Below are 16521 nucleotides of genomic sequence, written 5' to 3'. Positions count from 1 at the left end.
CACTGATGGGTCAACATCCAATGTAAAGGTAAGTTGAATTTTATTCACATAGTTAAGAATTCTTTTTAGAATACAAAATATGCAAACAGAATTATGATTCCAGTTCTAATCTGATGCCCAAGTAGTTTTGTAAGAGCACAGCTGAACAGGAGCATCCTTCAAATCTACAAGTGTTTTTTGTTGTTGTTTGTTTTGTTTTTGTTTTACCTGACCATTTCCAGGCTACTAAAAATAGCGAGAAATTAAAGGGGGAAAAAAAAAAGGAAAAAAAAGTAAGGGTTCAATACAAGGAATTAACAATACTTCCAGAAAGGAGATAAGGTATACCATCATCTCACTGTGATGTATATTTTCATCATCTTTTTTACTAATCTCTTTCTGAGCTAGAAAAATAAGAATACTTAAACTCTTCAAAATAAACACTTTCTGCCTGAATTCATTACTATGTATATATTTTTCTGTAGAAAAATTTTACTGAATTCAAGACACAGATTCTGGCCTGATCTCACATTTAATCCAGTGCTACAATGATTTCCTTTATTTTCTATGATATTCCATTTAATACAGCAACAATTCCACAGGCTTTCACTGCTTCTTCAAAGCAAGGTAGTCATAATAACCTTGCTCACAACATGATCCTACTAAGTTGAACACGTAAATCTCTTTCAATAGCACCATCAGTCACTGTATTTTAGAACAGACTAGACTAAAATAGTTCAGTTGGAAGGGACTGCCAAAGATTACCAAGTCCAACTGCCTGACCACTTGGATGCTCACCAAAAGTTACAGCGTGTTACTGAGGGCATTGTCCAAATGCCTGTTAACATTTACAGGAACGGGGCACCATCCATTGCGCTGGGAAGCCTGTACCAGTGTTTAACCACCTTTGCAGTAAAGAAATCTTTCCTAATGTTTGGTCTGAGCCTCCCCTGCTTCAGCTTTGCCATCAGTGACCAGGGAGTAGAGACCAGCACCTCCCTCGGTGCTTCCCTTCCTCAGGGAGTTACAGAGAGCAGTGAGGTTGCCTCTCAGCCTTCTCTTCTCCAGACTAGAGGACTGTTTCAGAAGAAAAATGTCTTCCACAAAGTCTCTCCACAAAATCACAAGTTTGCTACAATTTCCTGAATACTGATGTTGCAAAATGAAAAAGGGTTGATTGGACAAAGCCTGTATGCACTTGTTACTGCAAGTGCACACATATTTCAATTTTCGGCTTTCAAACCCTACCTGCATATAAAAATGACCCATGAAGGAATTTGTGAAACAACCAAGGGATCAGCTATACCCTGTTTCCACCAGTGCTGTCCGCGACATAAGAGATTTGAAAATCAGTCTTCAAGCAGCTATTCAGAATTGATAGCAAAGCAAGGGAGAAGGAAAAAAATGTCCATGGATTTGACTCCTTTGGGTCTTCCAAGCTCTGTAGCGTTTCTTATTTCCCTTACTTACATATTCTCGGGGGAGCAGAGGAGAAACAGACAAGTATCTGCCTGCAGGGATGCCCCTTGATATAACAAAAATTCCTAGAGTAGAACAACATGTTTCATTTCTGTCCTGTTTGGAGAAAGGAACTGTAATTTTCAGTTCCTCCTTCACTTGATTGCTGAGAGTTGTAAGAGCTAGAAGTAATATTACTAAATGCTTTCTGACCTATCTGCTATAAGAATGATGTTGACTGTTTTACAAACATATTAAAGAGTTTGCACTGTACGTGAGTAACTTTAGGTATGTTCTGCTATATATTCTAGAAATTACTTCAGGAACATTTTGGATCCTATTGGGAACCTTTATTTCACAATGAAGAAAAAAGCTGCCATGAACTCGTTGAACGGAGCAGAAACTTTCAGTATGAGAATGGAAATCTTTCCCTATTTACATTACCAGATGTGATTTTAAAGAGGTTTCCATGCGAATTCTGCGAGATTTTCCAGAGTGAATTTAAAGCTAAATATGAAGATTGCTTTTAGCTCCTTCAGAAGCCCTAATCATAGACAAATGCTCTTCTGGGAAGAACAGCAAGCCACAAAGACTGACCCCAACTTCTGAGTTACAAGCAGAGACAGAAGTCCAGCCAGACAAGACCACTGAAGAAATCAGCTAGGAAGACAAGCAGGCACCCAGATGTCACTGCTTCAAAAACTTATTCCCAAACTCTGCATCTGTATCCTGCTGCTGCCAAAATCACCCTATGAGTGGCCACAGTAGTCAGTTCCAAGGATGAAGCAGATGGAAGATGAGCTCAGACCGAGCACAGCCTGCCAGCAGCAGAAATGCTCGCTGCCTGGGGAGTGATATCATTGTGTTTGCATATGCACACACCAGCACGCACTGCAACTGTGTTTCAGCTTTCAGAGTTCAAGTACTGATAAACACAGTTAGGCACTCGTGTCTCTAATGACAGGATGCATCTTTCTAGGAGTAGTGAAGATCAACAGTTTGATTACTTACGGTATAACAGCACGCTCACAAGGATATTGTTAGGACAGAGACACTAACAACTTGACCCATTTCATTTTCTTAAATTAGTTTGCAGAGCCCATTGTAGACTTTGTGTGAATGCCTGTTTTAAATCCATGCTTTACTGCTCATGGAGAACAAAATCACAGCCGGCAGTCTGGCATTCATGAAAAAAGCAGAGTCAAAAAGCAAACTTTCATTAAAGACTCAAATGTCAGCTTTAAACTTCCAAAGGGCTATTTATTATCACTGAGGCAAACAAAAGCCTGAATAAAATTTTCATGAAACGACAGAAAACCAGACCATAGTAGTATATTTAGTCAAGCCCTCCAATGTTAAGGAAATTAACTGGTATATTATTTAGTGATTTGTCCAGTTTTGTTTAGTTTTAAGTGTCAAACAATGGGGTTTTTGAAGATTCCTTTGGAAGCCTACACTATTAGAATTTTTCTTTTATTTTCTTTTTTATTTTTTAATAAATAATAAACATTCTTTACTTCTTTTTTAATTTTCCCCTTTTTACTGCGTTATCTATCTCACACCACTCTTCTCCTTACATACCGTTTCTAATCTCAGAATGTTCCCTTTCCTTCAGCTAGCTACTACGAGTATTTCTCTTAATCATGTGTATTTTCATACTCAATATGTTTTCTAACAACATGTTAACAATAAATCCTGGATTATAGTGTAAAGCTCAAACTTGTCAGCTGAAGGACATTGGCTTTGTTCACCAGACATCTCAAAAATTTGGCACAGCCAACACTCACTGTCCAGGGAGACATTTGATAAAGCATACTGAGAACAACAGAGTCAGACAGCAGGACAAGAAGTGGAAAAATAGAGTGTAAGATGATAATTTTACCCTCTATCATATATAAATAAATAGGGATTCCTTGTGTCACTCAGGGGAAGGAGGTAGAAGAGAGTGGATGGGGGGAATGTGTTCCTAGTTTGTTTTAATTTCTTACTGTTCTAGTCTGCCAGCAATAGTCAATAAATTAGATTAATCACCCTACATTGAGTTTGTTCTGCCCATGATGGTAATTGGTGAGTGATCTCCCTGTCCTTATCTCAACCCTTGAGCTTGGAAAACATAGTAATTTCTTTCTTCCCCTCGTCCTTTGAGGACAGAGAGTGAGGGAGTGGCTATGTGGAGTTTAGCTGCCCAGCAGGTGAAAACCACCACACGTTCAAACCTCCAGGCTGTCACAAAATTGCACTTGGTCAGAGGGAGGGTGTCCTTTTTTAAAAAAAAAATATTATTTTTTCAAGCCCATACTTCTGCTAACACACCTAAAGACATGCTATAGGGTTTGAGAGAAAGATACCCCATGCAATGGGTGCTGAAGTCAGTTCAAGACTAATTTTCATTCATGCAGTGCTAAGAAAACAGATTCTACTGTGACTGAACATCTGGCCAATAGTCCAAACTAAGCTTTGCTAAAGAGACATGCAAATATATGTTTATAATGAAAAGAAAAATGTGGCTCATTAATCCTTTATGACAGAAAGTATATTTTTTAATAGGGCTCAATCAATATTCATTGCTCCCAGTAGCACTTAACTGTTGTGTGATAACAGCAGTATAAATAGGTCAAATGACAGCCAGGTTATTTAGTTGGATAAAATTGCAGGATCAGGCCCTTAAGTTTATGAACCAAAATGCTGGGAAAAAACAAACAAACAAACAAACAAACAAACAAAAAAAAAAAAAAACAAGCAAACAAACACCTCCATGCACAGAGTGGCTAAATTGCAGCAATTCCTGAAAGAAGACAGTTCAAAAACAAAAATGTAGCTCTGAAGAAGCAACTGCTAAGAGATGACTACAAAGTTGTCTGATGGTCTAGTCTTCAGCGGATGAAGTTTTCACATGGAAAGAAGAGCTGATGTTTCAAGGAATACCCTCTCACACTTCTTAAAATCTTCTCTTTAAATATGTCAAAGCAATGCCTGGAATAGTTCTTCAGTAGAGAGGCGGGACTCTGAATCCTTTGAGGAATAACTATTATTTTTGTGACACAGTTTGCTGGAGTTTTCTTCTTTTTGCTCTTCTAATCTTACTATATATATTCAGACCATGCTAAATAACTCCAGATATCCTGCGTTCCTGTAATGTGTTTTACATATTTACAACCTATGTGGCTCTCACATAGATTGAATTTATCAACTGTCTAAATAGTAAAAAAGGGAAGAAGGAAACTGTAAAGGCAATCACTTTTCTAAAGAGAAATATTTCCTTAAAAACATAACCATAAAAAAACAAAAACAAAAACATAACCATAAAAACCACAAAACATAAACGTATCTTTGTCAAAAATTAAGTCTGTAGACAAGCTTCAAAGCTAATGTTTAAAAAGAAAGAGTTTGAAAAGAAGATTCTGCATTCAAATTCTTAAAACTGAATGTATAAAAACTATCTCTGAAATCATCTTAACAGTTTAATAGTGGTTATCTTGCCAAACACCATTCAAATACGACAGGAATACATACATACAAGGCATATAGGATTAACTGGATTAGTCTTTAAATCCCAACATGCCTCAGCATTCTTTCTCCAGATAAGGCAATACTGACAATGCTGATGTCCCAAACCACACAATACTCATCATCAGTGGAAGACAACAAGTGCTACACTTAATAAAAAGTGGAAGAAATGGACACAGAAAATCATTTATGAAGAATAAAACAGAGATTAATATAGTCCTGTGAATTCAAATAAAATGACCCAGACAGAAAACCTTATAAATACTTTTCTCCAGTTGAAGCAGAAACTCAGCTGGGCATATTATATGCGCAAGAAATAAGGGTATGAGCAAAATTTTGACAAGTGGGTTGATGGAGTAAGATTGGATTTCCACAAAACATTCAGAACAGATGAGTTTTTGGATGAGCTTGCAGAACAGCCTGATCTTTAAAAGCCTTGTCAGAATGCCAAACTGGGATGATCACCCACTGAAAAACAACTTTTCAGGATATGGTACTAAAGACACTGAGAACAAAACCATGCCAACAAGATTTTCATTAATTTAGCCAGAACAAAGTTAATAATCCATGATGTAAATGTTTCTTTCTTTACTAGCTTGTTAAAAAATGCCAAATTCTCCCCTATAAAATGTTACAGCTAGAGGCTGACAGAGATTAGCTTATTCTTCTTCAAAGTCATTAAATAAATAATTAACCAACAATAGCTGGTAAGTAACCTTGACAACAAAGAATTATTAATATGAAATTGCCCAAGGGAGCATGAGCCAGGGATTTCCAAACTGTGGTGTTAATCAAACTACTTCAAAGCAATGCAAGGACTCAGTGCCAGCAGGTGGTCAGTGCCTCTTGTGGATTCATACAGCCCGACACAGAGCTCGGAGCTACTGCAGCCTCTGGTAACAGGGGTAATTTAGTGATGTACTTCTTTACAGCAAAAGGTCAAAACAATTTTTTAAGCAAGAAAAGGGAAACAGAAGATTGGAAGTACCTGAATTGCAGGGCCATTAATAATAGGCCAGTCATACTTAGAAATGAATATGAGCTCTATACCCACAAGGTGTTACATAAGATGTTTTGGCAAAGTCTAGGAAAAAATGCAGATATGCTTCAGATATAGCAGTGTATGATAAAAACATCCTATATTCAACTTGTAGAAACTTAAAAATAAGATTACTGAGCGTGGTTAATCTGAGAGACTGGTAATAGTGAACACTGCCCTTCAATTTTCTTAGTATTCCTTTTCAGTGTAGCTGGATGTGAAAGGTATGGAATCAAGTTCCACAATATTACCTATATACCTCTCCACCTTTCTTCTTTCTAAGTTCCTTGAGAAGGAAAATAAAGAATAACATTACTGTTCCATTCTCTTAATAACTGTTTCTAAGGCAGTATAATATTTCCAAAGGACAGAAAATCTGAATGCTGAAGATGTTCTGCTTCTCAAAACCCACACTTGTGAAGCAGTAGGAAGAGTATTTAGATTCCTAAAGAGTCCTTTGTCAGTGAACTTCAGTAACAGGGCGTGAGGCTATTCATGCTAGCAAACTAATTACTGGTTTAGCAAATAACTTCCTCAGAGAGGTGTCTGCCAGCCCTTCAGATGAGTCTCTGAATTACATTATGCATAAACCAGCATAGACAGAAATACTCAGAATCCTGTCATAATGCAAGATTGTTCCCCAATGAGTGATTTGTTGGTGCAGGATAGATAATTTTTTCAACATACTAGAAATTGCTTTGATCCTCTGAAACGAGTGGCCTTTGTTCTCATTACAGTATACCTCAAAGTTGATAACAAAGATCAAACGTGTCTTTTTCTTTCAAATACCAAGATAAGCAGAGACTTTCCCTACACAGAAAGAGCAGACCAGTGCTCAGAGAGACAGTGCATGTTATGGACATTTCCTAAAGTCTGCCCCCCAAACCCACTCTGACCTGAGTCAGGCAGGGGTTCTCTTTAAGGAAGAAATTCCCTTCCTTGAAGGTTTCAGTTCCTACAGCTAAAACCTTTTTTAGTAGGGCCCAAACAAGTATAACATACATCTGCATCCACGTTACTTAAAAAAAACCTTCTCCCTATGCATCTCTCTCCCTTCTTCTTCTGATTTCCTGTAAGCCTCACACCTTGCTCTACAGAAGCTCTTCCAAACCAGAGAGTGAGTTAACCCCTGGGAAGAGCCCTTTTCCTGACCATGCTGCAGAAGCCCAGACTGCAGACAGCCTCTTCCCCACAGCCTAACCAAACCCTAAATAGACTCACCCTCACACACAGCACCCATTCTTCCCAACTCACAGGTTTGACATTTGTATATGCACACCATCTGGGGCTGAGATCAAACTTACAGTAAAAAGGCTGTCACCAAGCTTGCACGCTCAATCTTACTAAAGTTTTCAGTTTTATCCAGCAGCTTAAAAAGTACTACAGATGAAATTCTTAGCCATAACTAAAGTAAACTAGAAACACAGAGAGTCCTATCAAAAGCCTAAGACCCGATTAAAAATTCTTGCACTATCGTTGAAAATAGCTACTAAAACTGGGCTTAAGCTGAAATTAATGCGAGAAAAATTCTAATAACTGGGATAAATTACCAAGAAATCTTGACACAGTGCCTGCATCACAGTCAAACCTATTACCAAAATCTGGAACTCAAACTAGCAGTGTCTGTTTCACATGCTCAAAAAATTATCAGCTGTGAGAGACTTCTGAGACTACTGAAATGGGACAGATTGAGCACATCAGGTGGATTCAGTCCATTTAACTAAATATGAAATGCTCCACAGTCTAATACCGATCAAAGTTGTTATCCTTCCAGATTAACTCTTTCACATCAGATATCTAATAGGCATAAATATGACTGTGATACCACAATACTATAATAGCACAGCACAACTTTTTTTTTTTTTTTTTTTTTTTCCCACATACAAAGAGAATTGTTAAAGCATGACATATCCAAAACCACCTCTGAGTTAGTGCAGCTGCTTTCTAGTACTTAATGGACATAAGATCGTATCTAAGGAACTCATTTCTGGGAAATAAAGAACTAAATCAGGAAAAGCTGATCAAAAGTTATATGCAGATTTGTCTGCATTAATTTTATTCTTCCTCTGAGTCACCGAAAACTATCTCATGTCAAACTCCTAAAATGGACTTCTCTGCTAGGCACAGCTACTGACCTGCAGCATTTGAAGATAGCCTTCTTGTGGATCACACAGCAGTGATGATATTCGGTGATTGTTCCTCATGCACCTCTGATTGTTGTCTCTTGAGAGTGGGAAAATTTGCCGGATAACTGTCATCCTCCCCAGAGCACTATGTACCAACTCTAATATTTCATTATCGGTGATTTCCTGTGAATGGAGACACAGTCTTTTAAGAATATATACCTGCCTAGACATTTTATATTTATCTTTTATTATTTGATAAATGTTTTTAAATGAACAGTGGAAAAAAAAAAAGTTACAGATGTGTGTGTTTTATCTAGGACAAATGTTCATATTTTTTGTTTAATAACAGCACTTTTTAAATGAATCATCTGAAACAAAAGAAAACAGCTTAACACAGTACCATCTATTTTGGCAATACTAACATATTGCGGAGGTAGTTCCTCACAGAGAAGCACCAAGATGGTCTCAATAGGTTTCTAAGTAAAAAACAAGAAAAGTCTTCAAACAAAATGTATATAGAAAGAATGTTGGTTTAACAGAATAGAACCTTACTACATACTCAGAGCAAAACAACAAATAGAAAACATTACCATCTTTAGGAAATATGGCCCCTACATCTGAGAATGTTGCAAGATAGTACTTTTCCCATAGAAACAGTAAATTATTCAGACTAATCCTTATAATAATGTCTCAGGGAAGACTTCTGAGGTTATCTACATTATGAAATCTAAAGTATGTGAAACTTTATGGTAGGGATTGACACATACATGAATGCGAATTTCTGCATACAGAATAATGTGGGATAAATAGAATCATAGAATACCCTGAGTTGGAAGGGACCCACAAGAACCATTAAGTCCAACTCCTGGTTCACACAGGACCACCCAAAATCAGACCATACATGTGCGAGTCTTGCCCAAACGTTTCTTGAACTCTGACAGGCTTGGTGCAGTGATGGGTTCCCTGGGGAGCCTGTCCCAGTGCCTGACCACCCTCTCAGTGAAGAACCTTTTCCTGACACCCAGCCTCCTTTCAGAGTGGACCTTTTCCTGACACCCTCCCCTGTCCCAGCTCTATGCCATTTCCTTGGGTTCTGTCGCAGTCCCCAGAGAGCAGAGCTCAGCGCCTGCCCCTCCGCTCCCCTAGTGAGGGAGCTGCAGGCCGCCATGAGGCCTCCCCTCAGCCTGCTCTGCTCGGGGCTGAGCAAACCAAGGGCCCTCAGCCGCTCCTCATACATCGTGTTCTCTAGACTTTTCACCATCTTCACAGCCCTCCTTTTGTATGATCTGTAGTATTTTTTTGTCCACAGAATCACAGAAAGATATGAGGAAACCTCAAGGTCATGGACAGAGCCTGCATCTACTGACTGCCTCCTTCTGACTACTTCAATTGCAATTGAAGCCAACTCAACCACATGCTTTTATGTATTTTGTATCTAAACAAACCCTCTATTTTTACCCTAGGAACAAATAGTTTGAAAATCATGGTCTTAGCTGATCTTGAAATCATAACAGTGGTACAGCTTGTGATGGCTATTTCCTACCAGGAGCTCACCATGGGAAATGACAGGCAGTTGCACCAGACTGCATTCATTCCCTCCGGCGCACCCTTCTCAAGGAACGGCTTGACATCCAAGCTGCATACCAGTGCCACCAGCAGCTTTGCAAGTCACATCAGCCCATCTCAAGCACAGGTTGTCTGCAATCTGCAGATCTGGGCCACTCCACTGCCAAGGTCTCTCAGAGGGCTGCTAACAATTTGTACTGCTGTACTCATCCGTTTTGTTACCACAGCCCACACCTTGTGATGTGTCATCAGCAGAAGTGAACTTGACTCTGTACTTTTAACATTCAAGAAAAAATAGTTTATTTTCTTGCCATTTGCTCTGTCAAGCTGTGAGTGAAATGACCGTGGGGTTGTTATAATTACTTGTTACGGTTGACTAGTATTGTAACTTTGGCTCAATTTAGTTTTTCTTTGCTGATTTCCCATCATTTTTTAGGAACATGAATTTTTAACTTCATAGAGGGTAACATTCATTGTGTTAATGACAGACCAACTGGTGCTGAGTGAAAAACAGAAATAAATATATTCTAAAAGAAGCCAAAGATTTTGAGTCTTAATAGAAAATTCAGGGCTGTGCCTGTTGCCTTGCAGGGGGTCACCGCAGGAGACCCTTGAGCTCTAGAACAGTCCTTCAGAGAGCGGCCTTTGATTCTTCCTCTCTGGGGCTGAGGGTGTTAATGCCACAAAAGATGTTTAAGTTTCTGCCACCATGGTCTGAGGGGGAAACAGGTTTGTGGGATACCTTTAACTCATAACCCTCTAGGTTGCATCCCTTGACTGGCAAACTCGGACTGACTGGAATCAGAAGATATCTTTTGAGAAAAAGACCATGAGTCATCCAAAACTTCAGTTAAATCATGCCACATGTATGGGAGAGCCTAGTCACTGTACAAAGAAGAAAACAGGTAGGCCTTTCAAGGCCAACCACAGGCTGACTCCAGCCAGGGTGGTGGTACAGCCACGTGGCTGTAGGGGCACCTACAAAGCAATTGTGGGGCACCTGGGGCGGCTTCACGAGTGGAACAGTGAGGCTGAGTGCCTGAAATGCGGAGGGGGACAGGTGACCACCACCCTTCGCCAGAGCGGCCTGGCTGTGTTTCCCTGGCCTAGCGGCATGGCTGCAGCCCTTCACCTTGCATGGTGTCAGTAGGCCCCAAGGCCTACATTTCTAGGAAAAACATAGTTCTGGCTTAGCAGCACATGAAATTTTAAATGTCACATGTAGAACGGTCACCTGTGTTCTGACTGTGATAAATACAGAGAGAAAAAAATACAAAAAACCTACAGAGTAGGTTTTCTTCTTCAAGAAAGAAGAAATAAGTATATGTGAAGTTGGCTCTTACATTTATATCCGTTTGGGTAACAGCATATATTCAATAAATAGTTTTAAGTCACAGAGGAAAAAACATTTCTCACTGATCTTATAATTAAACTCTACTCATCTTATTATTTGTTTAAAAGTTATATTTTTTCTTTCCTGTGCATCATAAGAAAATTTTCTTCACAATGTGAAACAGAAAACTAAGAAAATCATTTAATACCATCCTACCATCCTAGAGCTTTTTTTTTTTTTTTTTTTCCCCAAACAAATGTACCCCAATTTTCCAATCTTAGTCAGGGATTGTTGCACATCACAAGACAGCACACTAATTACTTTCTGTACTAGGTGTGAACACTGCATTCTAAATAGTACTTATGAATTGGTTTGGCCATGCAAGCTCTCCTCACCAAATTCCATACTAAATGCCCACTTTCAAACTTTAGTGAACCCATGATGTTATTACTTCAACAGGGGTAAATCCTTACTTAATACAGATAATGTCGTTTGCTTGGTTCTGGGATGTTTTAAGGAAGAAAAATTGCCCTTCACCTCAAACAGCATTTTGCAGTCAGCCCTGTAAGTACTGAATTTCTTGAATGAGGATGAAGAGAGAGCACTTTTCACAGGAATAAAGAATGTTCTTATATATGTGTCCTTATGCTGTATTTCCCCTTCATTAAGGGAAAGAATTTGGATAGTCCAAATAATTTAGGGAACACTTAAATAGTTTGGCAGGCATACATAAGTGTAAATCTGACTATTAGTTCTCACCACCCAACTCAACACTGAAAAGGTATTCCTTTAAATATTATTTTCTGTTAATGTGACATATTAATGGCAAAGTTCACTCTTCAAGAATTTGTAGCATTAATTTATCTATTTGCTAACCTATATTGGTCACTTGGGGGAATTCATTTATCTATTTATTTATCTGCACAAAAAGAACTTCAGTTAGTTCTTAATACCTATCCATATTGCTCAGGGGAATATTTAAATCTGCCCTAGTTGTGCCCAACTATCATAACACAAATTGCAAAATGAGACAATTATGTTTCACATTACAATCTCTATTTTCTTAGAGGTAATGACAGAATAATATAAATTTTAATGACATTAATAATTTAAAGAACAGAAAGAGAATTCCAGAAAGAATATCCCTGAGAAATCTGGAAGATTAAACTGAATGGCAATGAGAACAAGGATGCTCATGGAGACAAAGCTGCAGATATATGCAGAATTTTTGCATTAGGATCAACACTATTTGATAGATTATTCTTGCTCCTCTCAATGCATTACATACATCTATAAATGGACACTTGTTCAGTAGTTGAAAATTCAGAAAATATCCTTCACAATAAACAGTTTTTAAGACATTTGTGACAGCTCACTCTGTAGATAGATTTGTTCAACCTTAACATTATTCTGCCTTCCCTGCATCCCACATGAACAGACACACACACACACATATATATAGGTTAATCCTTTAAGTCGTGGACATTTTTCATATCACAGAAAACATTCTAATACAAACCTGTCCCACTGCCATCCTCATTGTCCTCCCACACATCTGACATTGGCTCACTTCTTTTCCTTTAACCCAATGCCCCTAAAAATCCCTACAGGATTATAATTTCATTGAATTAGCTTTATTTTTAGTTAGACTCTTCAGTGGGTGCCCAGAAGTCTGTCTCAAATCATAGTGAGTGCCTATATAGTAAAAGATCCTCTGATTTAAGAAAACATCATTCCATAATAAAAAGTAATTATCTCAGGAAAAAAAAAAGCATGCAAAATGACAGCTATTAAAAGCTAGACAAAACATAAATTGCCATTGATTTTAATGTGTATTTCACTGACAAAAGAACTCATAACAACATGCTCATCTAACCTTGCTTCTAACTGACTAAGACTGTTTCAATGTAATTCAATAGCAAGAGAATTAGGTAAATTCTGAGCCCTACAAATTACTTTGAGCAGGATGCAGGTGCATATGCAGTCAAGTTTCGTACACACACATCTATATTTCAGGCATATAAGAAAATTATACATTTTTGGGAAAAAAATCTGTAGTACCATAGATAGCATTCAAAAGATTTCTGTGGGCAAGTAGTAAATATACATTACTGGAATAGAACTGGAATAAATTTAGAGATGTAAATTATTAAGTTTTGCATTGAAATGTGTAATTTGCTAGATCTTTAAAAAAATCCAGTTTTCTAGTATTCTAGTTAATTTTTTTAAACTGTGCATTTTTGTATCATTTTAAAAGATAATGCATATCTTAGAATGCTTGCCCTACTTTCATTTTGAAGTATTGTTAAAAATTCTGCCTTATTCAAACAAAATAAGGCAGGGGGAAGCATAAAAGATTTATTTTCTTATTATCAGAATAAATACCAGCATTATCACATACAGAAATTCTCTAAAAGAAAATTTGGAACTTCCTTGCATATAGACAGAAAGATTGAGTAGAATTTCAGACAGTCCTGGTTCTACCTAAGCAAAAGTGAAGCCATAACTATTTTTCAGTTATGACTATAATTAGTTATAGTTATAAAGTTAAAAAATAAATTTATAACTATATGCAGTATATTTACAGTCAGACTGTGGGTCTGAATGTTGGTTACTCATACGGCATGACATAGGCATTTCTAGCCAAATTAAAAAAAATAATAATCCAAAGAAAAGTGAAGAACACTGCATTCATAAGGGATTTTTCTTCTGAAGTCAAAAGTTTCCCCAAGATTACTCTACAAGCCCTGCACTAGAAAGGCACTATTCATCACGCACAACCTAACATCTTTCTACATGCTACCCTTGGGGAAAAAAGAGAGAGAAAGTAGCTTGCTGAGACACACTTTATTTGATAATTGCCATGCTATTTTCTGCTTATTTTTCTCAATCTTTGAAAAATATTTTATAGAGATCTTGACATCATTATTTTCTTGTAGAAGTGCCCGGATGATGACTGAGAAGCCATTTGATTCTGAAAGAAAATGGATGACTAACTGCAGAAATACTAGGTATGTCCTATGTGGTAAAAGGAGAGATAACTATTGGCAGAAGCTGCAGGGTAGAGATGGAAATCAAGAAATACGTCACACCAGGACAAAGACAATGGAACACTTTCTCATCCCTCATATAACAAACTGCCTCTTTCAGAAAGGGCGGTGAAAATAGACCTATAAAACAGCAGACATGAGAAAATTGAGCAAAAGTCCAGTGAAGAATTAGCAGAAGCACATTTTGAGCAAATGCTCTGAAAGTGGAGGGGGAAAAGCATTGATAAAACAGAAATTTTATCTGTACTTCGTTCTGTCTTATCACCTGGGTTGAGTTTGGGAAAGCTTTTGTTGAAGCTCTAGAATACAGGTGCTAGCAGAACCACCACCATCATTCAGAACGCATCAACAGCCCAGAAAGGAAGAATAAGGTGAACTGTTGTCTGAACTTTGACTCATGTTCAAGTGAATGTGGTTACCCAAACCTTTTGGATAACATTATCTCAACACAGGTTGGAATTCCTCAAGTCCTTTTAACACTCTAAGTTCCTACCACAGATGAAACCTGTGATCTTGTTATGTTTTCAAATCATTTTATTACTACTCCTGCAGAAATTACAAGGCATTCTTCCTATTTCTTTTCTCCCTTCTCATCCTCAACTCTGAGTACTTGTGACAAGTAGGAGTGCAGTTCTTCAGCACAGTTGTGAAGAATTTATCCAAATAATTTACAGTTGCAATTGCTATAGTAGTTTGCCAGTGCTCACTGCCTCCAACTTTTCCATTCCAATGTTTTTCATGGATTGAAAAATATAAAATATCCAGAAGCATCTATTTTTTCTTGATGTTATTTAGACTTTAGTTTTATTTTGGAGTTGAAGCGTACATGAATTTAATTAATCTTCTAACTACTGAATACTTTGCTTTCCTATGATTTAGAATCTGTAGACTACTTTATTCCTTTAGCTGTATGCTATATATTTCAGATTTTCATCAATAAAATATGGTCCCCAATGCTTAAATACCTGTATTTATGGTTAGCACTGTATATAATCGGCAAAATAAAGATATTGATGGGATTTGAAAAGCCCTATTTATTATGTTCAGGTTAGCACAATAAGATGGGCTGGCTTAGAATATTCTTACAATAAAAAAGCGTCTTTGATTTTGCAAGAGCAATTACAAATACAACTTACCTTTCTGCTATCCATGTGCTGTAGCATAGGTTGTTTGGTTGATTTTTGTTTGTTCTTAAATATGAAAAACAACAGAACATGTTTTTTCTTAGTGATAAAGAAATAAGCCTTACTGAGCCTTAGAGTCAAGCTACCCTGCACAGCATTAAATTCTAACTTGAATTGTATTGAATAATCCACCTTGCAGTCCCCAGGAACACACACAAATGTTGCAAACTGTGTGCTAGTGCAGGGCAATCAGGGCTACCTGGGCAATCAAGACTATGATTCCTTTCTCCTTTACAAAGCTTAATTCTGGCAACTTTACAGTGGTTCACAGAAAAATGAAATGGAAGAATGCACGATACAGTTTTTGCAAAGTAACAAAGCTTTGCTTTATTAGAAAGAACTCCTCCCTTCTTTCTTTAAGTGTCTTGCCATGACAACTACCCACATGGGTAGCTAATTGATTATTAGGAATATTTTTTCCCCACAGTACATACCTTTTCTATGGAGTTCCATGTAATAATTTGATAATTTACACAGTAAGGAACTAATGTCATGAAATTTCCACCAGTTCTCCCCACAATCCCTAAAGTTCCAGATGAGAATTTAGAAGTGAATATTGTTTGAATTTCAGCATTTGCTATTCCATGCGGTAGAGGATGTGCTAATTCTAACACTGAAAAATCAGCATAATAATAGGTTATTTTGTGTTAATAACAAAGGCCCCTTTGCATCTGATCTGATGAGGGCTAATCTGAACCATCAAGAATCAGTTCAATGATCAGTTCAATGAAAAGCAACAAATGAAAACTGTACTCAAGTAGAAGCTCTAACCTTTGTTTTTCTGACATATTTTTTACACCTTATAACTAAATTTATTTTTATAGCAATGACAGTGTCTGCAATTCATTACTATGTATATTTCTATCAAATCTATGTACAATCACAATATACATTTCAAATAACTGATATCTAGAAATACAATGGTACATTCATCCCTGGCTAAGTCAAATCTCTGGAGCTACCCCAGAGGTGGATTTGGCTAACAAAAAGTAATCAAATAATCGCTCTGGCTTGCCCAATAGCAGGCTTGAGATAGAATTTCATGCTGATTGAAAAATGAACATGAGACACAATTCCCATAAATTTCATGTCTGTCAGCAAATAAATTATTTGATCAGAAGCATATACGGAGATTATTTGTATAAACTGTCATTGTCATAAACATACTGAAAAAAAGGTACGTAAAATAACCTAGAACAGAAGGTGCAGATCTGAAAAGTAATACCCAGTGGTGATCATAATACACTTGTCTTTGTCTTTCCAAACTGAGATCTGAAAA

The 16521-nt window shown here is 37.4% G+C and overlaps 1 protein-coding gene across 1 annotated transcript in view; it reads right to left on the bottom strand.

The window, feature by feature from the left end:
• GRID1 (glutamate ionotropic receptor delta type subunit 1) overlaps window positions 1-16521 on the bottom strand; it is a gene marked incomplete at both ends in the record, with an annotated part of 531319 nt that overhangs the window by 101406 nt on the left and 413392 nt on the right. Inside the window, one exon of the mRNA XM_084290039.1 lies at window positions 8119-8292. Within this exon, the coding sequence (XP_084146165.1) occupies window positions 8119-8292 (174 nt within the window). The remainder of the gene's footprint in view (window positions 1-8118; window positions 8293-16521) is intronic.

The sequence above is a fragment of the Netta rufina genome (assembly GCF_964035555.1).
Source record: "Netta rufina genome assembly, chromosome: 7".
Classification (NCBI taxonomy): Eukaryota; Metazoa; Chordata; class Aves; order Anseriformes; family Anatidae; genus Netta; species Netta rufina.
Note: the sequence above shows the minus strand (reverse complement) of the source record. Positions and strands in the feature narration are given on the sequence as shown.